The 25,138-nt window shown below is 34.7% G+C and overlaps 2 protein-coding genes across 2 annotated transcripts in view; both read left to right on the forward strand.

Moving 5' to 3' along the window:
* Positions 1-1,916: 1,916 nt before the first annotated feature.
* On the forward strand, positions 1,917-15,494 carry LOC111190473 (uncharacterized). The gene is made up of 15 exons (XM_049472737.1): positions 1,917-1,980; positions 3,413-3,565; positions 5,886-6,275; positions 6,402-6,452; positions 7,129-7,167; positions 7,363-7,404; positions 7,779-7,820; positions 7,922-7,960; positions 11,741-11,782; positions 11,884-11,922; positions 12,916-12,984; positions 13,111-13,149; positions 14,565-14,630; positions 14,727-14,765; positions 15,011-15,494. The coding sequence occupies exons 1-15, from the start codon at positions 1,917-1,919 to the stop codon at positions 15,037-15,039; spliced, it is 1,143 nt and encodes a 380-aa protein (XP_049328694.1). The 3' UTR covers positions 15,040-15,494.
* A 1,363-nt stretch (positions 15,495-16,857) lies between these two features.
* The window catches only part of LOC125788942 (E3 ubiquitin-protein ligase RNF5-like), an 18,378-nt gene continuing 10,097 nt past the window's right edge, over positions 16,858-25,138 (forward strand). The window contains exon 1 of the mRNA XM_049472911.1: positions 16,858-17,070. Coding sequence (XP_049328868.1) covers positions 16,910-17,070 — 161 coding nt within the window. The 5' untranslated portion in view covers positions 16,858-16,909. The remainder of the gene's footprint in view (positions 17,071-25,138) is intronic.

Here is a 25,138-nt window from a genome sequence, read left to right on the forward strand (position 1 = left end):
TATTGAGATAGCAATTTACTTAAAATAATAAAAAAAAATTGCTGGAGTATTTTTATTTTTTAGGTGGCGGGAATGGGCTTCCATACTATGGTTATATACCCCTGTGTTGGCCAAATAAAAGTGGTGCACTACTTAGGGACCCTAGGAAGTGAACTACATTCACTTTAACACTCACTTCAATAGTCTCCTCCCCTCTACTGAGCCGTGGAGAGTCTGGGACATGCAGAACAGGCAATTTATTCTTCTTTAATCTTCTCAAATGCCAAGTTCACAGGGTCATAATAAAAAAAACTGTACAGTAATATTTTTAGCTCTTTAGGCTAATCACAGTCTAATAGGTATATTTTCATAATGTGGTGTCTGATTCAACAGACTATTTGAGAATCTGGATTTAGGGCATCTGGAAACATGCAGAACAGGCAATTTATTCTTCTTTAATCTTCTCAAATGCCAAGTTCAGAGGCTCATTATAAAAAAAAAACTGTACAGTAATATTTTTTGTTATTTAGGCTATTCACAGTTTAATAGGTATATTTTCATAATGTGGTGTCTGATTCAATAGACTATTCGAGAATCTGAATTTAGGGCATCTGGAAACATGCAGAACAGGCAATTTATTCTTCTTTAATCTTCTCAAATACCAAGTTCAGAGGCTCATTATAAAAAAACTGTACAGTAATATTTTTAGTTATTTAGGCTATTCACAGTTTAATAGGTATATTTTCATAATGTGGTGTCTGATTCAACAGACTATTTGAGAATCTGGATTTAGGGCATCTGGAAATATGCAGAACAGGCAATTTATTCTTCTTTAATCTTCTCAAATGCCAAGTTCAGAGGCTCATTATAAAAAAAAAACTGTACAGTAATATTTTTTGTTATTTAGGCTATTCACAGTTTAATAGGTATATTTTCATAATATGGTGTCTGATTCAATAGACTATTCGAGAATCTGGATTTAGGGCATCTGGAAACATGCAGAACAGGCAATTTATTCTTCTTTAATCTTCTCAAATGCCAAGTTCAGAGGCTCATTATAAAAAAACTGTACAGTAATATTTTTAGTTATTTAGGCTATTCACAGTTTAATAGGTATATTTTCATGATGTGGTGTCTGATTCAACAGACTATTTGAGAATCTGGATTTAGGGCATCTGGAAATATGCAGAACAGGCAATTTATTCTTCTTTAATCTTCTCAAATGCCAAGTTCAGAGGCTCATAATAAAAAAAAAAACTGTACATTAAATGTTAAGTTCTTTAGGCTATTCACAGTATACTAGTTATATTTTCATAATGTGGTGTCTGATTCAACAGACTATTTGATAATCTGGAGTTCGGGCAACTGGAAATACCCAGAACAGGCAATGTATTCTCAGTGTAATATGCCCTAAATGCCAAACTCGTTTTGCTCGGCTCAACCCTGCTCTCTACTGGCGAATAATTGGTACTTCGACTTTTTAAGGTGGACCGGAAAATCCGAATAAGACACTGGCGAATAAGACGCCAACTTCAGCCTCGTGGTGCGATTTATTTATTTATGTATTTATTTATTTCCCAATGTATTCATTTCTGTTTTTCCTTGTCCTTATATGATAATGAAGGGGTGTGGTTTTCACGTGAAGGCTTGGCAATCAAGCCCAGTGAGAGAGAGAGGAGCTTATATAAAAAAAAGGAGCTTTATTTTTATAATAATTATAATTATTCTTAATCGTTTTAATCACCATATTACTTTTATTGGGTGATTTACTTAAGCTTTTATTGATATATGTATTTATTTTTTATTTGGGCAGTTTTGGTCCTCCATAGCAGGTTTTGCAGTAAAATATGTATGTTTGATGGTGTTTTGCAGATCTGTTGGACGTACTCCAGTAAAAGCTTCATGTCTGGAATATTCCAGGTTTATCTGATGTTATAATGGCGGCTTTCACACCTTTGCTGCTGCTCCTCATGGTGTTCATCGTTTCTGCTGTTCAGAAAGGTAAGGCATATCTGTCCCACGAATTTTGCCATTTCCTATAGAAGCTAGTTAAAGAGCACTGCACTGATCTGTGGAACATGTGTGTATGTGAAAGTCCACACCTGTATATGTTGTAAGTTGTATAAGGTGTTGTATAACGTGTAAGTTGGTCAGTGTGATCATGGTAAGGCCAGGTGAATTCTGGGAGTATGAGCAAGGCCTGATAGTGGGTGCATGCATTATGAATGTGTGGTAAAGCTCTTACTTTCACTATTAACCATATCATATCATATCTCTGAGTTCGAGTTCTAGTTCTGAGTTTTTCCACCATTTAATTTCACCATTATTCAAGATATTTTTTCCCACCACATTCCTTCCTGGAAGATGATGTTCCCACACTGTCCTTCCACTGTTTTATAATAAAGCGTTAGACAGTTCTTAATGCATTTTTAGTCGATTTTCGTTTCAGTAATGTCTTTAGATGTCTTTTCTGCATTATTGATGCAGGATGAGTCTGATTTTCCAAATGGTTGTTTAATTAACTAATGAGAAGCTACTCCCTGCATCAGTTAGGGTTAAATTTAAACTTGTTGCAGCTGAAACATATTAATCACCCATGCAGTAATTATTATCCAATGGGAGGATCTTACCTACTAGCTTAGTTAAATACGGGTGGTGACCTTTTTGTGGTCAGTCTGACATCATTCACACTTTTAACCACTTCCAAGATTTAAGTTTTTAAAAGAAAATGAATAAAATAATATATATAAATATATTTATATTTATCAAACATAAAACCAACTTATATCACTAATAAGTGATAAATAATACCTCCTGCTAGTTTACTGGACATTTTTAACATGCACGTTAATCTGTGTGGGTTGTACCCTCTAAATCTTCCTACCACCATTCCATCAATCCCATTTCCACATCCCAGATTGCCAGGTATAACACAACATCATGCAAACAGTGGAAAATCTGGAACGAGTAATCACTGAGCTTCGCTAAGGTTGCTAACCACAGCTGGGTAATTAATCGCCACCAGTAGTGTAGTAGAAACGGGTATTTTGGACAATAAAATGCACTGATCAGCTACAAAGTAAGTCACTGTGTGTCAATCTGGCAACCCACATGAGCTTGGACTTCTTAAACCATTATTTTTTTAAACAGTTTATTTATTTATTTTTTTAGAATATTACGAACAGTAAGTCTGTTTTTAAAAGTCACAAAAATGAATGAAATTAGCTTGTTGTTGCAAATATTTTGTATTCAGAGTTATTGTCACACAGTGTCATCTCAAACATTTGGTAGAGATGATGTATATTTTATAAACTGTGGGATCTTTGGGATTTCCAGGTGATGTAAAACATGAGAAATGAAGATTTATCAGGATTTTTGGATTTTAATCTGGATTGTTGATTTTTTTCTAATCTGGTTTATTATATTCCCACAGAAATTCACTTTTATCACATCAGCACTGTTCACTACAGCCCTTTCCACACTACCTCCCCCGAGCTCCCGGATACTGTCCGGCCGGATGATGAGAATCTGGATTCAGAAGAGACCCAAGAACTTTTCATCCACCTTCTGGAGATCATATATAACAGTGAGTGATGAATTCAGTCATATTTATATAAAAAAGCCCGTATAGAGCCTATATATATATATATATATATATATATATATATATATATATATATATATATATATATATATATATATATATATATAAATATACATCCATCCTATTGTCCAAAATGACAAGTGGGCAGCAATATTTACATTTTGTTTAAATATCAAATACTTAATTATGTTACTTTAGTATAAATGTAGGTTATCTACACTTTACTGGAATAATTGTTTTCACATTTTCACACAATTATCTGAACTTTCTACTCCTTACATTTTAATAAAAACAGTCTCGTCACTCCTATTTCATTTCAGCTGGGTAGTGCACTATAGGATTCTGTGGGCGTGGCCTAAGCTTTTGTTCTTAATTGCTTTATTTGTCTCCTTACATTACTTTTACTTTTATACTTTAAGTAGTTTTTAAACCAGTACCTTTTTTTAAAGGTCACCTTCCGTCGTTTTTTCTTTCATTTTAAAATGTCTAGTTGTGGTCTCTAGTATGAATGAATGACATGTGAGCCGTTTTTGTAAAAAAAAAGTGCTCAGGTGTCTCTGTATAGCTCTTTTTTAATGGACTGTTTTAGGGGTGTGTCCAAAATGACCGGATTCCAGCTTTGCTCATGAATATTCATACATGCAAACAGCATGCAAATATCTCTCCTCTGATTGGCTAGGAGCACTGCGACGCCCCTCCACCGCTCTGCCGCTCACTGCCTCCCACCTCCTAACTGATGAGCGGTGATGTTGCGTCGCTTCAGCTCCGCCTCTGGGAGTTTCTCGAGCCAAGGTGGGCTGGTCTGTGAGTTTCTGCCTACGTAGGCAGAAAGATAATTCAAAATTCACCCGTTTTTCGGAGGGGGGGAGGGGGGATTTCTTTGCTTAGCTCCTGCAGACAATGGGGGCTGCAAAACAGTTTAAAGTGCAGGTGTACACATTCAACTCGGAGAGACCTACTGTATTCCACAAAAAACAAGAAAAATCGGATTTTCGCGGAAGGTGACCTTTAAATACTTTTACTTAAAGAGTAAAAAGCTTGAGTTGATATTTCTTTAACTTCTACAGAAGTATTTTAAACCCTGTAATGAATGGAGATACTTTTGATATTGAGAGTTATATGTTATGAATATGTTGAATTATTGGCATCTGGAGAAAATAGTTTTTATTATTGCAACATATACAGCAGAACAACAAAATATTGTTATAAATCTTTAAAAAAAAAAGTAATTTTTTTTCTATGTTTCTAATCCTTTTTAAATGCCATTTTTAATGTACTTTGTACCTGATTACAAACTTTATTTCTTGATTGATTGATTATTTCAATTTGAAAAATGTAAAAGTTGACCTCGCCTGATGGCCTAAGCTTTTGTCCTTAATGGCCTTAATCCCTAATTTTTTCTCCTTTCATTACTTTTACTTTTATACTTTAAGTAGTTTTGAAAGCAGTACTTTTTTAAACACTTTTACTTAAAGAGTGAAAAGCTTGAGTTGATATTTCTACAACTTCTACAGAAGTATTTTATTAAACCCCAGTATCTGTGTTTTATCAAGTCTAAAGTCTAAAGCAGTTTTGTTTTCCCGCAAAATCTAACAGCACTTCATGCTTTTATGGAGATGCGGATTTCATTGTCCAGCAGGACTTGGCACACTGCCCACACTGCCAAAACTGATTTTTAGTTTTTTTTCATCAACAATAAAATTAATAAACTCCTAAAAATAGATCACTCTATGTTTAATACATCTATATAATATATAGTTTCACATTTTAACAGAACTTGCACCTGTATACATCTACCTGATTAATGAATGGAGATACTGGGGTTGGACAATGAAACTGAAACACCTGTCATCATTTTAGTGTGGGAGGTTTCATGGCTAAATTGGAGCAGCCTGGTGATCAATCTTCATTAATTGCACATTATTGCACCAGTAAGAGCAGAGTGTGAAGGTTCAATTAGCAGGGTAAGAGCACAGTTCTGCTCTAAATATTGCAATGCACACAACATTATGGGCGACATACCAGAGTTCAAAAGAGGACAAATTGTTGGTGCACATCTTGCTGGAGCATCTGTGACCAAGACAGCAAGTCTTTGTGATGCATCAAGAGCCACGGTATCCAGGGTAATGTCAGCACACCACCAAGAAGGACCAACCACATCCAACAGGATTAACTGTGGACGCTGTAAGAGGAAGCTGTCTGAGGGGATGTTCGGATGCTAACCAGGATTGTATGCAACCATAAACCCTTTGATAAAATTAAAGTGGACATGTTTTGATACATTTTTTTGTGTGTGTTTCAGGTACTGAACATGCTGAGAGGAATATCTGTGAGATGGAGAGATTCTCCAGAGGAGCCGTGACCTTACCGAACTCTACATCTGACCACGGACTTACCGTCCTGTACCGGATAGCGACGGACGATACGGTTCAGTGTGTGGTGCTGAACAGTGATCTTCCTGTGGATGAAGAAGATTCACCCAGCCTCAGCCAGGTCAGCAGGGACTACCTGGTGCGGAGGTGCATGGAGAGGATCTTCAGGGGTTGTTATGAGGCGGCGACCGGTTCTGAAGATGATTTCTGGTTTAATTCAACCTTTAATAACATCAGTGACTGTGTGAATTCTCACCTGGTCAGAATCATCTTGACAGCAAAACCTCCAGCTGAAGAAGCCACCAGAGAAGACCTAAACGGTAATACAAAAATGTTTTTATCGTTAAATAAAACCTCTAACTGATCTTAAACTTAAACCAGAACATCAGAGAGATGTTTAGTGAAAGGAGGAGGTGTTGATGGTGGTGCGCTTATCGTTCTTTCAGATGTTCAGATGGATGAAGACCAGGGTGGAGAAGATTCGGATCAAGTCAAGAGTGAGTTCAGAACTGCCTCAATTTACTTTTCAGTTCATTTAAGGGTTGCTGGTTTGAATCATGCTGCTTCTTCTCCATCAGCAGCCGGAGTCTGAGAGAGAGAGAGAGAGTACAGTAGGTCACGCTGCTTCTTTTCCATCAGCAGCCAGAGTCTGAGAGAGAAAGAGAGAGAGAGAGGGTACAGTAGGCCATGCTGCTTCTTTTCCATCAGCAGCCAGAGTCTGAGAGAGAAAGAGAGAGAGAGAGGGTACAGTAGGCCATGCTGCTTCTTTTCCATCAGCAGCCGAAGTCTGAGAGAGAGAGAGAGAGAGAGAGAGTACAGTAGGTCATGCTGTTTCTCCATCAGCAGCTGGAGTCTGAGAGAGAGAGAGAGAGAGAGAGAGAGAGTACAGTAGGTCATGCTGTTTCTCCATCAGCAGCTGGAGTCTGAGAAAGCATGATTAGTTCATGTTGTTTTAGGTTGTTGAGTGTAAAATTCTGTCATAGTATTCTATCCCCTCAGTCCACATGCTCCTCCCACTTTCAGTGAAGCTCCTGTATCTCTCAGCTTGTTTAACTACCCACTAATCATTTAATACTGTTCTGATTATTTTTTTATCGATTGACACTATAATGATATTTCATCCTGCTGTTCGCTAAATGTATAATGTATTAAATATGTATTTATTATTTACAGGAAGGTTGGCTGCTTCTATGGATATTCCTCTAACTCTGGGTAATACTGTTTATACCATTATCATTAACTGCTGTATGGTTGATCATTAACAACATTAGATCAAATGTATTTTTGCAAAGAATTTCAATTAAATGTTAATTAATACAATATATATATATATATATATATATATATATATATATATATATATATATATATACATAATATATATTTTTTTCATTCTCTCATTCTTAGCTGGTGATGATTTTGATCAGAAGGGACTGACTCCAGCTGGACGTGAGTTGTTTTTATTGTTTTTATTAATTACTGGAAGATTTGCTGCTTCTATGGATATTCCTCTAACTCTGGGTAATATTGATTATTGTATTATTATCAGCTGCTGTTCAGTTCAACATTACAACATCTCTGCCCTTGTCTTCACTGCTCCTATTTGCAGCCCCTCCCCCTCGTTACCTGTTCCTGGTGTTTCCTGTTTCCTGTCTACTTCTGTGTGAATATAGCCTCTGTGTTTCTGTGTTTCCTTGTTGGTTCTTGTGCATTTTACGTCTGTTCAATTTGCTAATAAGTCATTATATATATATATATATATATATATATATATATATATATATATATATATATATATATATATTCCATTCTCTTCTTTTTAGCTGGTGATTATGAAGGTCAGAACAGACTGATTCCAGCTAGACGTGAGTTTATAAGATCATAACGAGAACAATCACTAAACACAAACTAGGTACAACCTGATCTTTAAAATATTCATGATTAAATATGTATTTATTCATTACAGGAAGATTTGCTGCTTCTAAGGATATTCCTCTAACTCTGGGTAATATTGATTATCTCATTATTATCAGCTGCTGTACAGTTTAACATTCCCTAACTCCAATAATCAATATTAGTCTCATGTTCTCGTCCTGTTCCGTGTCCTCCCCTTCTGTCTCCATGTTTTTCTCGCCATGTGCTCTTTAGCACATGGCTCTCTGTTTTTTTTTCCTTGTCTCCGCCCTTGTCTTCAGTTCTTCCAATTGCTAGCTCTGCCCCCTTGTTACCTGTCCCTGGTGTTTCCTGTTTCCTGTCTACTTCTGTGTGAATATAGCCTCTGTGTTTCCTTGTTGGTTCTTGTGCATTTTACGTCTGTTTAATTTGCTAATAAGTCATTATAAATATATATATATATATATATATATATATATATATATATATATATATATATATATATATATATATATATATATATGTATATATATTAGGGTTGCAACGGTATGAGATTTTCACGGTATGATAACCGTCTCGGAAAATACCGCGGTATCACGGTTATCACGGTATCACAGTTTGTTACATATATTATTAAACTGACCCTTAAAGAAATTACAACAAAGTTTTTTTGTTCAATTAACTATTTATTGTAGAAACTACACCATCAGGTGAAGGAAACCATGTTTTTCCACTACTCTTAAGGGCATTAAGAGTGTATATATATATATAAAAAAGTTGGTATATAACCAGATACTGCAGAAAGAGGGGATTTATTTCTGACATGATCCTCACAATAGAGATTTCTATTTTAAGGCTTTCACACAGAGTCTGGTTTTAACACATGAAAAACAGGCGCGTCAGAATTTGAAAATGAACGCATGTAAATGAATGGCGTCTTTCACATCCAGTCCGGCCAGGACCTTTACACGGACACGTGAATCCATCGTAGCACGCACTTCACGCCTGTACCTGCGGGCCCAAATTTCGGATAACTCAGGGCTTTTGCGGGCGCTTACCGCATGGGTTGTGCACGACTACAAAGAGGTTTTATTTATGTTCATATTAAAATTATAAACTAAACACATACTTAGCGCTGCACAGCGGGGTGGTGTTCTCGGAGATGGGAGAACAGGTTTGATGTATTTCCTCCTTTAGCTGTGACTACGGCCACATTGATTACAAGCTTGTTGATTACAAGATTACAAGTCTGTTTTCAGGCTGTTTGAATGAGCGAAATATGATCAGAATTATGTTAATTAACACTAACATAGAAGCATAGAACTATTATTTAATTAAAATGATTTTTAAGAACAGCTAAACACAGTGCGGAGAAGTTCACGTGCGAGAGAGAGAGACACACAGAGAGAGAGAGAGAGAGAGAGAGAGAGAGAGACACAGAGAGAGAGAGAGATTTGCGTGTTCTGATGTGAGCTACTCACAGGTAAAGGTTCTCTTTTATCTCCTCGTGCTCATTTTAGTCCAATTCATAATTCTGCAGTTTCTCAGTGTTTTCTGTCGTATTTTGCGGCTAGCGCGAGCGCTTACAACTAACACCGCGGACCGCGAGGTGCAGCCGCGCTGCCGCTGTTATGCCGAATCCGACTCCCTGCTCAATCCGACTCCCGCTTCGCGGACAGAATCGGCACAACACCTCCCGCTGTAGAACTGCGGGAGTGAAAACAGCGCTTATAAATAAGTTAGTTAAGTTTCAGTTTTCGTTATTTGGTTCGTTTTCATTAACAATAATAATTGGTTACTTAGCATTAACATTGTGATTATCACACCAGAGCTTTATTTAAAAATAAAATATATAATTAAAAAACAGATGCCTACATCTCAGACTATTTTCTGGAGCCCAACCCGACCCGGCCCGAGGAATGTGGTGGGAAATCTCGGCCCGAACGGACCCGATCTCGGGTCGGTCCTCGGGTCAGGTCTGGTTCGGGCAGAGAATCTAAGCTCTAGTCTGATGCACTTTCTGCCATTCTCACCGCTGTGTGCTGAGTAGCTGAAGCGGAGCAGAGTTGCGCATGCGCGGGTGAGTTTCTCCGCTGGCTTGCGTTTTACCGGTAATAAGCAAACACACACGGTATGATAACCGTGCATTTTAATACCACGGTATACCGTGAAACCGGTTACCGCTGCAACCCTAATATATACAGTTGTGGTCAAAAGTTTACATACACTTGTAAAAAAACATAATGTTATGGCTGTCTTGAGTTTTCAATAAGTTCTACAACTCTTATTTTTCTGTGATAGAGTGATCGGAACACATACATGTTTGTCACAAAAAACAGTCATAAAATTTGGTTCTTTCATAAATTTATTATGGGTCTGCTGAAAATGTCACCAAATCTGCTGGGTCAAAAATATACATACAGCAACAAAATTTGTCAATTTTGGTGATGTAGCGAGTTGTGTCAATCAAATTAGCTTCATGTCATGGCCTCTTCACTTCTTGTAAGTGATTCTGATTGACTACAGCTGTTGACTTCTCATGAGCCCATTTAAATAGGGCTCATTTGACCCAGTGATTAGACTCAGCTACAAAAGCTACAATGGGAAAGTCAAAGGAACTCAGTGTGGATCTGAAAAAGCGAATTATTGACTTGAACAAGTCAGGGAAGTCACTTGGAGCCATTTCAAAGCAGCTACAGGTCCCAAGAGCAACTGTGCAGACAATTATACGCAAGTATAAAGTGCATGGAACAGTTGTGTCACTGCCACGATCAGGAAGAAAACGCAAGGTATCACATGCTGCCGAGAGGAGATTGGTCAGGATGGTCAAGAGTCAACCAAGAATCACCAAGAAGCAGGTCTGCAAGGATTTGGAAGCTGATGGAACACAGGTGTCAGTCTCCACAGTCAAGCGTGTTTTACATCGCCATGGACTGAGAGGCTGCCGTGCAAGAAAGAAGCCCTTGCTCCAGAAAAGGCACCTTAAGACTCGGCTGAAGTTTGCTGCTGATCACATGGACAAAGATAAAACCTTCTGGAGGAAAGTTCTCTGGTCAGACGAAACAAAAATTGAGCTGTTTGGCCACAACACCCAGCAATATGTTTGGAGGAGAAAAGGTGAGGCCTTTAATCCCAGGAACACCATGCCTACTGTCAAGCATGGTGGTGGTAGTATTATGCTCTGGGGATGTTTTGCTGCCAGTGGAACTGGTTCTTTGCAGAAAGTAAATGGGATAATGAAGAAGGAGGATTACCTCCAAATTCTGCAGGAAAACTTAAAACCATCAGCCCGAAGGTTGGGTCTTGGGCGCAGTTGGGTGTTCCAACAAGACAATGACCCAAAGCACACATCAAAAGTGGTAAAGGAATGGCTAAACCAGGCTAGACTTAAGGTTTTAGAATGGCCTTCCCAAAGTCCTGACTTAAACCCCATTGAGAACATGTGGACAGTGCTAAAGAAACGGGTTCATGCAAGAAAACCATCACATTTAGCTGAACTGCACCAATTCTGTCAAGAAGAGTGGTCAAACATTCGACCTGAAGCTTGCCAGGAGCTTGTGGATGGCTACCAAAAGCGCCTAGTTGCCGTGAAAATGGCCAAGGGACATGTAACCAAATACTAATGTTGCTGTATGTATATTTTTGACCCAGCAGATTTGGTGACATTTTCAGCAGACCCATAATAAATTTATGAAAGAACCAAATATTATGACTGTTTTTTGTGACAAACATGTATGTGTTCCGATCACTCTATCACAGAAAAATAAGAGTTGTAGAACTTATTGAAAACTCAAGACAGCCATAACATTATGTTTTTTTACAAGTGTATGTAAACTTTTGACCACAACTGTATATATATATATATATATATTTTCCATTCTCTTCTTTTTAGCTGGTGATTATGAAGGTCAGAACAGACTGATTCCAGCTAGACGTGAGTTTATAAGATCATAACGAGAACAATCACTAAACACAAACTAAGTACAACCTGATCTTTAAAATATTCATGATTAAATATGTATTTATTCATTACAGGAAGATTTGCTGCTTCTAAGGATATTCCTCTAACTCTGGGTAATTTTGATTATTTCATGATTATGTGCTGAAAATTTCTTCACTTACTAACATCAATAATCAATATTCTTTTTATTTTATAAAAATATTATTTTAGCAGGATTAAGAATGCCTGGGCCAAAGCAATTAATAAGGAATAATCCGGTACACCCTGTGAGGCTCCAGTTAATACAGCTTAAAATATCATTTATCTATTTGTTTCCAAATATATAATTTTGTTTTAATGTAATAGCAAAAATGTTAAATACACCATTGTTGGTAAACTCATAACCATTTTTGTCATTCCCAGTCAGAAACTCAAGACTATATATTTTTTTCAATAATAGCTGAAATGTGTTTATTTAAAGTAATATATAACATATCAGTCTTGTTTAAAATTTTTATAAACCTTTCCTAACCTTTTAAAAACACTTTTATTGTGGTAATTTCTGAATCTGCAGCTCCTCTCAGGTTTAGCTGTGCTGTAGGCGACTTTGGTACACAGACACATCTCAATATGCAAATTAGTTAATCAATAATCCCACCCCCCTGCTGACGTCCAATCATCTGTGTCTCACCGCTATGGGAGGCCTGTCCCGCCCCTAAATCTCACCTCATACATCACCCAGTGCCCCTCCCATTTTTCATCATTATTCAAATTTGTGCTGAGGGTGGAGTCAGATAAAATCAGGGGGTTTGTGCCCCTTTAAAGATTGCCGATTGAGTAACATTTATGTCTTGTTAGAATTTATTTATTTATTTATTTTATTGTTTGTTCAAATGTTATTTCTTTATCTCTTAGTCTGGTAATTTTAAGAAATATTTATTTCTATTCCTCGTAAAATTTAGTTGTCAGTTTGTTTATTATTCAACTGTTGTACTGTCAGACCCACAATAAAACAAATGATTAAACAATATTTTAATGGAAACATTGAATATTATAAATAAATATATTTGTAATTACCACTCCAAGTTACTTACTATTAATACTTTTGTAATATTTGCATTTTGCAGCTGGTGATGATGGTGATGATGGTGATGAAGGTCAAAACAGACAGGCTGCAGGACTGACCCCAGATAGACGTAAGTTGATCACCTTTTTATAACCCGAACGCCCACTAAATTCTGATCAGAAAAATGTATATATCTTTATATATTTTGCCTCAATCTTCACTAAGTATTGATTAAATATGTATTTATTCATTACAGGAAGATTTGCTGCTTCTATGGATATTCCTTTAACTCTGGGTAAAAGTGATTATCTTATGCTGGAAATTTCTTTGCTTAATATTTATATTAATAATCATAAATCACACTTTTTAATATTAGCCTCAGTTTTATATTGATGCACTTTTTACTGCTGCTATTGCCCTATGGAACTCGGATTACAGAACTGTGTAAAGCTGTGTAACATGACTCATATAAGTGTAAAATCCTGTAATATTACTCTACCACCTCAGTTCACATGCTCCTCCCACTTTTAGTGATGCTCCTGTATCTCTCAGCTTGTCCAGAAATGCATGTGTACAGCGTATCCTTTAGTGGTGGCTTAAAGCACGAATTACACATCTTGACTGTAGGGGGAGCACAAGAGCAAGAATTATTAATTCCACATAATGATGTGTTAATATAAGATAACAATATATTAGAGGTGTGCCAAAAAATCGATTCACATAAGAATCTTGATTCTCATTTACTACGATTCAGAATCGATTTAAAATGTCCCAAAATCGATTCTGAGGGGCGGGTTTTAGACTGATTTTGGGCTGGGTATTTTTGTTGGACCTGGCAACCCTGGGGATAGCGCTTGTCCTTTCAAACGGAGATCTTCCAGACACACACAGAGCGTAGGTGTATGAGAATCACCGGTAAGATGGCAGAACAAGCACTATATTACATTAGATTAACGTGTAGTTTCAATGTTTTATGGCAGAATGCTTCATAACAAGCATAAAAAAGATCGCTAGTAGTTAGTTTCAGTAACTGTTAGCTAGCTAACTAGCTAACTTTCCAGTTCCACCTTAAATAACGCTACAGGTGGCTGCGGGCTGCAGCATTTAAGGCGGAACGGAAAAATAACAATAAGCTAATCAGAGCTCATTTCAGCTCCTCATCACAGAGGAATTAAGGAATGGACAATATGAATTAATTTCTCCACCTCCTGCCCCCTTTCTGAAGAAATACAACGACCTTAAATTAACTAGTTAATCAGCAGCTGCTCCTGAACTTTAGCGCTCCACTGCTATCATCACATCAGCCCAGCAGCGTCACCTACACACCACCGCTAGTAGCCTGGTAATAAAGCAGTGTTATTTATTATTTATTTATTGTTCATTAACGTCATTGTGATATCCCAGTGATTCCTCTGTCACTGAGGACCCACATTCCTGCACATTTTATTGTTTTTGTAACACATTACCTGCTCCAGGACCAGTGTATATTATGGAGGGTTTTTTTTCAATAAGATTCATAAGCCAGAAGCAGAAATTTTTATAATTCAAATCGTTTTGAATCAAAAATCGATTTTGAATCGAATCGTGGCCCCCAAAATCGGAATCGAATCGAATCGTGAGGTAGTAAACGATTCCCACCCCTACAATATATTTAATTATAAAGAATTAATATTGAATGAAATTATTTAATAAATTAAACATTTTTTTCAGCTAATGTTTGTGGTGAGGATGATGAAGGTCAGAATAGATTGACTGCAGGACTGAGCCCAGCTGGACGTGAGTTCATAACCTGATCATGAAGAGTCTTAAAGAACTCTGTTCACTAAATTAGAAATTAATTTAATTTTAGATATTTTTAATTTTTAATTACAGGAAAATTGGCTGCTTCAATGGATATTCCTTTGACCTTGGGTAAGGTTGAGTATTTCACTGTATTTCAGCTGCTAATAACAGTTTATCATTTACTGTAATTAACTATATTAATATATATATTAAAATTGTTTGTTATGTACTTAATAATACAGGTAGTGGATAAATGGTATCTCAATAAAATGAGAGTAATGCAGAAAATACATTTTATAAATGTATATATTTATATTTTAAATATATATTATATATATATTACATATATTTATCACATTTTTTTTTATTTTCAGCAGAGACAGCAGAATCTTTTGACCAGTGAAGAATCAGAAATTTGCAGTGGACACAATCACCTGCAAAAATGTTCTGGTTGTCATAATTTTTTTGGCAAAAATACGACATTTGTGTGTTTCTTTGGTTGCTGCTGCCGCCTTCTGACAACTGATTTCTAAATAACCCTCCGTTTGTATTTTGTATTTTGTATTAAAACTTATGTAAAACAGTAGATTTTCTACACGTTGTCAGAGTTTAAACTGTGTACTGTAATAATTAAATATTTAATATTGAATATTGTTATTTTTTATTGAAACTGTTTTTTTATATGATGTGTTTTTATGTGTATATATTTGTTTTGCATTTACTTGATCTGAGATTAGATTTTCAGCTTTATTTTAAGAGCATTGGGTCAACAACTTTACTTGGTAACTGTTACAGTCTGGTCAAATGCAGTATAAACCAGAGAAACAAACTGATCGCTTAAAATGTTTACTTTTTTGTCTGCTTTGTATATTTCTGTATTTTTGATAAAATGTAAGAAATCCTGGTAATACAATGAATTAAAATATATATTTAAATAACATTTTTTGTTTGTCCCTTTCATATATTTTTTATTTGCACAATAAAGTATAATTTTATGCATATTGCTTTAAAAGAAATAATTGACATACAGAGACAATCAATATATTTGACGTGTATTTTCATATGAAGTTTATGAAAAAAATTACTTGCTGTAAGAATTAATCTACAATGTAGAAAATAAATAACTAGATGAGACTTTTATTTAGTATAAATCATACTTCAAAGTGCATTTCTTTAAAATATACTTTTAAATAGTACATTTTAATTATTTATTATTTTATTATGTACACCTTTAATCGCGTATACTTTAGTATTAAAACAGAATTTTATTAATTATAAAGTATAATTTCATGCATATTGCTTAAAAATATATATTTTTTAAATACAGAGAAAATATATGTAATGTGTATTTTCATGAGGTTTATAAAATAGAAAATGTACTTTTAGTGTGTTTTACCTAATTTGAACATACTTTTAGTGATATTAAGTATCATCTTAAACTGTCAAACATTTTTGTGTTTCCTGAAAAATCTACAATGTAGAAAATAAATTAAATTAAGAAATAAAGAAAACTTTTATTTAGAAGACTTGTATTTAGTCTAAATTACACTTTAAAGTACATTTCCTTAAAAATATACTTGTAAATAATACATTTTAACTATGTAATGTTACATTAAGCACACTGTTTAGAAGATCATATATTTTCTATCAACACACTAAATATAATTTAATGCATATTGCCTAAAAGTGCATTTTATGGAAATACAGAGAAAATATATTTAACATGTATTTTCATATGTTTATTTCATATGTTTATGAAATAGAAAATTTACTTTTAGTGTTCTTTACCTAATTTGAACCTACTTTTAGTGATATTTTTAGCATCCTCTTATGCTTTTGTTTCCTAAAAAAATAGAATTGCGTACACTTTTTTATATATGTATTTTTAAACATTTTTAATTATGTTTAGAAGTATACATTTTTTCTATCAACACACTAAATTATAATTTAATACATATTGCTTAAAATACATTTATAGTATCCCCTTAAATTGTTAAGCTTAAGTTTTTGTGTTTCATGAAAAACTTTTAAAAATGAGTTTATTATTTAAATATAAATTAAATAAAGGAATTAAGTAAAACGCTGAATAGGAAAAGTGTGTGTACAGGCCTAGAGAGACTTTTAGGAGACTTTTATTCTATCTCCTGAAGCGGGGGGACTTTTATTAGTGCGGGCTGGGCGGTGTAGGTGTGTTCAGGAGCAGCAGGCTGTCTGTCTGTCTGTGTGTGTCTGTGTGTTAGAGAGAGAGACAGGCAGAAGGAGGAGGAGGAGAGATGGCGGCGGCGGCGGAGCCCCGGAGCGGGGGAGAGGGACACCACCCCGGGGACGGAGACCGGGAGCGGGACGGGGACGGGGACCGGGCGGCCTTCGAGTGTAACATCTGCCTGGACACGGCGAGGGACGCGGTGATCAGCCTGTGCGGACATCTCTTCTGGTACCTCCAGACCTGCTTATTACTATTATTTTATTATATTAATACATTTATACCTGATTAAAACACGTGCAGTGGCTTTAATCAATAATAATCTAACTGAATAATATTATATATCTGCAGTTTACTGTAAGAAATGAGAGAAAAAGCATTAGGATTAACGAAGGGTCCATTAGGATCCTGTGCTAAATAACTATATACACTGGGAATCCAGCACAGTACTAACTAGTTAAATACCTTTACTAACCAACAAACAACAATCACATTAAATAAATATATCATTTAAAACCTTTAATAATGGTTTATGTTGCTGTCTGCTGAAGATACAACAATATGAACATAGTATAACCATACCATATAACCATACTATATACAGCTCTGGAAAAAAGAAAGAAATCACTTAAAAATTATGAAATTCTTTGATTTTACCAAATTGAAAACCTCTGGAATATACTCAAGATGAAGATGGATGATCACAAGCCATCAAACCAAACTGAACTGCTTTCATTTTTGCACCAGGAGTAAAGCAGCATAAAGTTATCCAAAAGCAGTGTGTAAGACTGGTGGAGGAGAACATGATGCCAAGATGCATAAAACAACTGTGATTAAAAAACAGCGTTATTCCACCAAATATTGATTTCTTAACTCTCAAAACTTTATGAATATGAACTTGTTTTCTTGTTTTCTTGCGACATCAGAAATTAATGTTGTTTCAATGCATTTGCGATGGAAAATTTGATTTCGATCTCTAGTGTCAGAATTGATTTATTTATGAACATTGATTTTATGTTGACTCAACACTGATTCAATGTAAAATCAATGTGCACAAATAAGTTATAGGCTACGATATGCTTTAATCATAAGTATTATTCCTAATTTAGTATACCTAAGATTTGGTAGTTACATTTGTATATATGTATTCAAATGGACACCATAGCTGGAAATATAACATCTGTAGAAAAATAGCTACATCTTTTCTATATTAACTATATTACTATATAATACACCTGTAACACTCACTTCTTTACAACATTAATAAAATTCTTAACTGAGATTATAAACACTTTCGAGCTTATTTTACATAGACATTGTAAAAAACTCAAGCAACTGTTAATGTTAAATGTTATTATAATTATCCTAAACCATCCTAATAACAGGTGTAATGTTATAAACACTGGAAAAACATCACAGATACCATGCATCCAGGCCTTTACTCAACAGTTATACAACATTACAGTTCTGAATAATGCTGAATACTGGCCTAAATTTGATTTTAGATACTGAATATTGAGATTTAAATTCAACTTTATTCTAAATACTCAGTAAAAATGAACAATAAGTGCTTTGAATTGTGAAATCTGTGTGTGTTTGTTCCTCATTATCTTCTCTGAGTAGCTAATTTTTACCAAAACATTGTGATTATAGTTTGAAAAATGGGCGATTTACACTAATTTAAAACAATTTAGGCCAGTTTTCTTATAAATATGAGTGAATGAATATCGTGTAAAGTTGTATCTTCTCATTTTTGGGGTTATTTGTGTTTAATAATGTGTAGAATAATGTTTTTTGAGCAAACTTGTTGGATCTGTGCTGAAACTGGAGTTAGCCTGTTAGCTTCTTAGCTTAGCTTAGCGGTTAGCATAATAGCTAGCTAGCTCACTGACTGAAACAGTAATATTTTATTCGTGTTTATGTCGATTTCATGTGTTTTATATCATTTATAAGTGCACTAGACTCGATGATCTGCTCCTTAGCTATTTATGTAGCTAAGTTAACTAGCTATGCTTCTTTTCTGTCAGATATTATTAGCCAGCTAGACTAGCCAACCTAGCATCCTAACGTTAGCTAAGCTAAGCTAAGCTAAGCTAGCCATGTTGTTGTTAAGCTGGGCTGTGTGGAGGACTTTGGAAGCAGGGTCAACGTGTATCCTGTAGCTTTAACGTTGTCTGAATGTGATTAATGAGATGATTTAACTTGGATTTGGCTACATTTTAGGGTGTAAAACCTTTAAAAAAAATTTAACAACTTTTAGGCATTACTGCTTGTAAACATTAGCTAAACATTGGCTAAATATTGATCCAATGGCTTGATGTTGGAGATAAGTCCAGATAATGCTCCTTGAATATTTCACTTAGAGCAAAGAATGTTGAATAAACCTTAATTTTTGTTGTATTACATCCTTTAATGTTGATTAATGTAAAACATATCCTTTAAACAACGTAATGCAATAAAAAAATACATTTATTTAATGTTCTTTGCTCTGAGGGATATGGCCATGGAACATTATCAGGACTTATCTCCAACACCAATGATAACAAGCAGGGATCCCTAAAAATTATATTTTTATAGGTTTTAATATTGACTAATAGGCATTGGTTAATGTTAAATCTCTGACAGTGAATCAGCATTGATCTTTTAAAGGCTTGTAATCAGGGCTGGATGATGTGGTAAAAAATTTATGTCACAATATATTTCCTAATTTCGGTCAGTATGATACAATTCCAATATCAATATGCCCTTGGTGTACGTGATCACACACGGATAGAACTGCTGGGTGATGTGGTAAAACATTTAAAAACAATATTTAAAAACATTTTCACAATACACAGTATTGATTAAATTTTTATATGCTAACGTTAGCTAGCTCTCCATGTTGTTGTTTAGCTGGACTATGTGAAGGACTTTGGAAGCTGGTTCAATGTGTAACCTGTAGCATTAACGTTGTCCGAATGTGATTAATGGATGATTTAATGTGATCTGCATTTTAGGGAATAAAACCTTTAAAAATGCAACTTTTTGAGATTACAGTTTGCAAACATTAGCTAAACATTGATCGACTGTCTTGGTGTTGGAGATAAGTCCTGATAATGCTCCTTGAATATTTTCCTCAGACCAAAGATCATTTGAATAAAAGTTAATTATATGGTTGCATTACGTCTTTTAAAGGTTAAAAAGGAAAAAACTAATTTTAAACAACCTTTATTTAACGTTGCTTAATATCCATTTTTTAGTGTTGAGACTCTGATCTTGATTCAGCATTCTTTTTAAGGCTTTGAATTAGGGCTGGACAATATGGCAAAATCTATATCACAATATATTTCTTAATCCATTCTTAAACCCATTTCTAAATACTGATACCAAATTCTAAATTAATTCAGGGAGCATGTTTCTGTTTTATTGTGGCCACATGACTGTACATGTTTTAATGTGATGTAACATAAAAGACTCAACAGCTTTTTCATAACTTGTATTTTAACATTTTGTCCTTCAAATAGCGTCAGAACGTTATATGGAACATAAAACATTTTATTAAAGCATGTCAGTAGATAAAACGTTTGGAACAGATCTGTAGAAGATACAAAAGATGCACTTTTCAAAGGAGCTACTTTCATCTCAAGGACTAAATAAGTTCAGATGAATGAACACGCATTAAAACTCTGTCCTGTGATGATCTCAGGATGTTCAGTATGTGTTATTTAAGGACTTAATGGTTTTAAATGACAAAGTGCTGTAAGGAACTTTCCACATATTTTCCACATATTTCACGTTTCAGGCTCTTTTGGGATACAATCTTCTATTCTGCTTTTTCACAGTGATTCTTATTTTAATTTTTGCTGCATATCATCCAATTAAACTGGATTTTTTTAACACTCTCTGTAATTAAGTGTTCATCTGAGAATTTTCTCGATTGAATTTGTCGATAAGAAAATAAAATGTATTATTATACAATAAAATATCAATATACTGTCCGTCTCTAACACGTTGGATGGATTATTATTAATATTTATAATAATGGTATTTATTTTCTGGTTCCTAGTTGGGCTTCCCACTCAGATCAGGTAGCTGTAGTCCTGTAGATTAGGTGGATGGCCACTGGTAGATGTTTTGCTGAAAGACCTGTTAGTTTTATTCATTAATACACTCCTAATGCTCCTGAGAACAAAGCGCATGGAATAGATGTTCATTTTTTGGTTGCATTACAACTTTTAATGTTGACTGCTTATTAAAAATAACACATTACTTATAAACAACAGATTCTTCAAATAAATGTTGTTTTCTTCCACTTTAAGAAGCTTAAAAACAAGGAACACATAAAAAATACAGTGTGCTTTTGGGAAAAAAGTGCATCTAAAGTGCTTAAGAAAAGTAAAAAAAGTAAATAAAAAGTGCAGTTTGAGTTTTACTTTTAAATCTGAATCTAAATCTGGGCTGCAATGATGTCAGGTCTGTTCTCATACCCGTGTAAAGGGAAGGAAAAGGCGAATTATTGGAGATAAATGGAAGGCTACATAGTCTTTATCAATATAAAGGATACTGAATCAGTTTCTCTGATTTTGCTATTTATAGGTTTATGTTTGAGTAAAATGAACATTGTTGTTTTATTCTATAAACTACAGACAACATTTCTCCCAAATTCCAAATAAAAATATTGTAATTTAGAGCATTTATTTACAGAAAATGAGAAATGGCTGAAATAACAAAAAAGATGCAGAGCTTTCAGACCTCAAATAATACAAAGAAAACAAGTTCAGAAATTAATATTTGTTGGAATAATCCTGTTTTTTAATCACAGTTTTTTTCATGCATCTTGGCATCATGTTCTCCTCCACCAGTCTTACACACTGCTTTTGGATAACTTTATGCTGCTTTACTCCTGGTTCAAAAATTCAAGCAGTTCAGTTTGGTGGTTTGATGGTTTGTGATCATCCATCTTCCTCTTGATTATATTCCAGAGGTTTTCAATTTGGTAAAATCAAAGAAACTCATCATTTTTAAGTGGTCAAAAAATGGTTTAAGTGGCCCTACATGCATCACAAAAATGTCTTTAAATATCATGATTTATATCAATATTTTTGCTATGTCACCCAGCTCTTCTTCTGATTTCTTTATAGCAGAATAAATAAAACATGATCTGTAGGGTTTAGTAGTAGACTGACTGTAGCAGTAGATGATGGTATTTTAATTTTTAGAGGTTGGGCGTTTAGTTTTTAGTTATATTGTGATGTTCTGGAGATAAGACTCGTGTGTTTGAGGTGATGTAATGCTTTATTTAACGGTGACGTGTTGGTGTTCACGTCGTGTGGGATAAGGCCGGGGTTTCTCCGAGCGTTCAGCCGGGTCTGTTCCACTGAGACGTAATGAACTCTGGCTGGGGTTAATTAGAGATTAGGAGCTTGAGTAGGATTAGGGCCATTGTAGTGGAGGAGTTACACTCAGATATATTTTTAGATGTGTGTCTATATATGTATTTTCTTAATCTCTCACACTGTGGTTGTACTGTTATGGTCGGTTTCTTGAACAAGGATTGAAAAAATAGTTTAATAACTCTTAATAAACTCTTATTTCATTGATTTATCAATATAAGGTTTATTTTTTTATTCATTGTTTCACTACTGATTGTAAACATTGGCTAAAGATTGATTCCCTGCCTTGTTATTGGAGATAATTCCTGATTTTTAGTCCATGCTCCTTCCTTATTTTTCTCGGAGCAAAGAACATGAAATAAACCTTAACTTGTTTTGGTTGCATTACGTCTTTTAATGTTGATAATGGAAAAACATAGTTAAAACAAAGTAATGCAATTAAAAAATAGCGTTTATTTAATGTTCTTTGCTCTGAGTGCAATAACCAAGAAGCATTGTCATGTAATGTATATCTCTAGGCACCGTACAATTGGATTTGATTATGACTCAGAGTTCCGCAATGCAATTAAAATTTTTTTATAGATCGAGCATCTTGATTCCACTTTTTCTTCTATACAGGATTTATTTTTCCTTGTTGCATGACTGCTTGGTACTTTTAAAGTAAAGTATCTGTAATAATCTGTAATGAATCCCACTGTATAATAGGCTTTTCACACTATTTCTATGTAATTGGAAAGAAAACATTATTTCAATTATTTATTTGATTAATACAGAAATCTAGGATTAATATTAATAGGGTGATGTGTGGTGTAGCTTCAGCCACAGTTTGCAAGTCTATGCAAGGACTCTTATTAGTGTACAGCAGTATTCAGTCACCCGGACCTGGAAATGAACCCCATCTCCCACATGGTAGCTGACTGGTAGGCAGTGGTGTTATCCACTGCACCACACCAACCACTATCAGCTCCTTGCTGTAGTTTAGTAAACACTGAGTAGTGTTTTGGGTGCTGCTCTGTTGTCTTACCCTTTTTGTTTTACAAAGGTCAAAGGTTTATTTGATGTGTCCATAACAAACCTGAACATTCATGCGTAGAAAGGCTGTGCTGCGCATATATATATATATATATATATTAGGGTGTCACGATTTCGATATTGTGGATAATGTGGACATTCTCATCTTCTTAAAGAAAAACTTGAAAATATAAAAATAACAGTTGTTTTGTCTAGCCTCAAATATGTTAATAGTTTTGGTACCTTAAGGAGCGTCTTTCTCTCAGATAAAGTTAATAATACATCTTTATTAAAGAAAAAGTCTTAGTCTTATTTTTCATGTTTAACTGTTATAGTAGGATAGAGTTCAGTTTGTTAAGGCTCTAATTGTTCTATTATTTTGTACATGACTGTTCCTGTATTTTTTTATTATTTATTTTGTTATGTTGCACATTGCTGTTTTAATAGTGCACACTGCTGCTACCAAAAAACATCTAGATGGCATTACATATATATCTTAATTTAATTATTTAAATTTGACCATTAGTGCCTAATGTGGTGTATTACAGATCACTTGTATCACTTTGCATCACTTATATCAAGCCCACCTTTTGAAATAAGATATTGTAAATTTGATGAATCAAACCAATGACTGACCATAGACTAATCTAAAACTGACATAGGCCTCTCTGCTGTAAAAAAAAAAAAAGAAAATCAAAAATCCAATCGAATCGAATCAAGGATTTACAGATTTATGACATTCCTAATATATATTGGATGCTGATTATGAAGTATCTAGATATGCTAACCCAGCATTTAAACACGTTATTTAACCTTGTTTACTGCTATTTACAGCATAATTAACCAGCTTTCACACACAAATAAATAGCTAACTAACTTACATCCATCACTTTCCAGAGAAGAGGGAGCTGCGTCTGTGGTTGAAGGAGCTAAATCTAACACATCCACCCAAACGTCAATATTACTGCTCTTACGGAAACTGGGTTCTGAAGCTCGGGTAAACCCATTTCTCTTGGTCAGGATGTTCTGGTGTTGGTTTATCCTGTAGTAAATGGTAAGAGCAGATGTATTGGTATTCCTTTGAATTGAGTGTTTAATTTAGCTGTTCAACCACAGACGCAGCTCCCCTTCTGTAGAGGGTGGTGGATATGAGTTAAATGGAACTCCTCAACACCTGCATATTATCTGTATTAATCTTTTAATTAGGAAAAAGTGTGATACTCTGTATATAACTGAGTATATTATGTTACTTATTCTGTAGGTTATCATCACTGTGGGTGTAATTTATATATTTATATCTTTGTATCATTGGATATGATATAAACGTTTTAAAAATGATTTATTAAACCTATATCTTTACCTTTTCTTTCACTTTATTTCTTATTATGGACCTGGCAGTTGTTCTGTATATTCTATATATCAACGTTTCATAAAGAATAGACCAATAGAAAGTAACTTAATATGCTTGGAATAAAATCCTTTTACAATAAAATTCTCATTAATATTCACTATTTTCTGGTTTTCTGAAGATAATTTTAGCTTATATTTTCTGCAGCTGTGCTGACGGGGATCAGTCCAGATCTACAGGTTTAATGTGTAACGGTCCTTCATGTGTTTATTTGCTAACAGACCTCTATTTTTAGATCTTCCTCTCTGGGCTTTGTTCACTATACTCACTATACTGGACTCATGACCCTGATAAATCAGCCGCTGTGTGTGTGATTAACAGATACAGTAGTATTAATATCCAGTTACCAGCACCTTAAAGACTTAGCTGTGTCATTTTTTGATGCATTAGGGATGCAGCAGTACTATAAATCTACATAAACCTCAGCTTCAGACAGCACACACATCATAATAAATATCTGACTGATTTATGTGCCAATTGCAATGTTCGTTATTTCGCAAATGGTAAA

The sequence above is a fragment of the Astyanax mexicanus genome, unplaced genomic scaffold (genome assembly GCF_023375975.1).
Source record: "Astyanax mexicanus isolate ESR-SI-001 unplaced genomic scaffold, AstMex3_surface scaffold_31, whole genome shotgun sequence".
NCBI classification, from domain to species: Eukaryota; Metazoa; Chordata; class Actinopteri; order Characiformes; family Acestrorhamphidae; genus Astyanax; species Astyanax mexicanus.

Bases quoted from the DNA above. Each gene is read 5' to 3' on its own strand.
- LOC111190473 (XM_049472737.1), top strand. From the start codon at position 1,917: ATGGCGGCTTTCACACCTTTGCTGCTGCTCCTCATGGTGTTCATCGTT. The intron at 7,168-7,362 runs GTAATACTGTTT...TCTCATTCTTAG, and splicing joins GGATATTCCTCTAACTCTGG to CTGGTGATGATTTTGATCAG. The intron at 12,985-13,110 runs GTAAGTTGATCA...TATTCATTACAG, and splicing joins AGGACTGACCCCAGATAGAC to GAAGATTTGCTGCTTCTATG.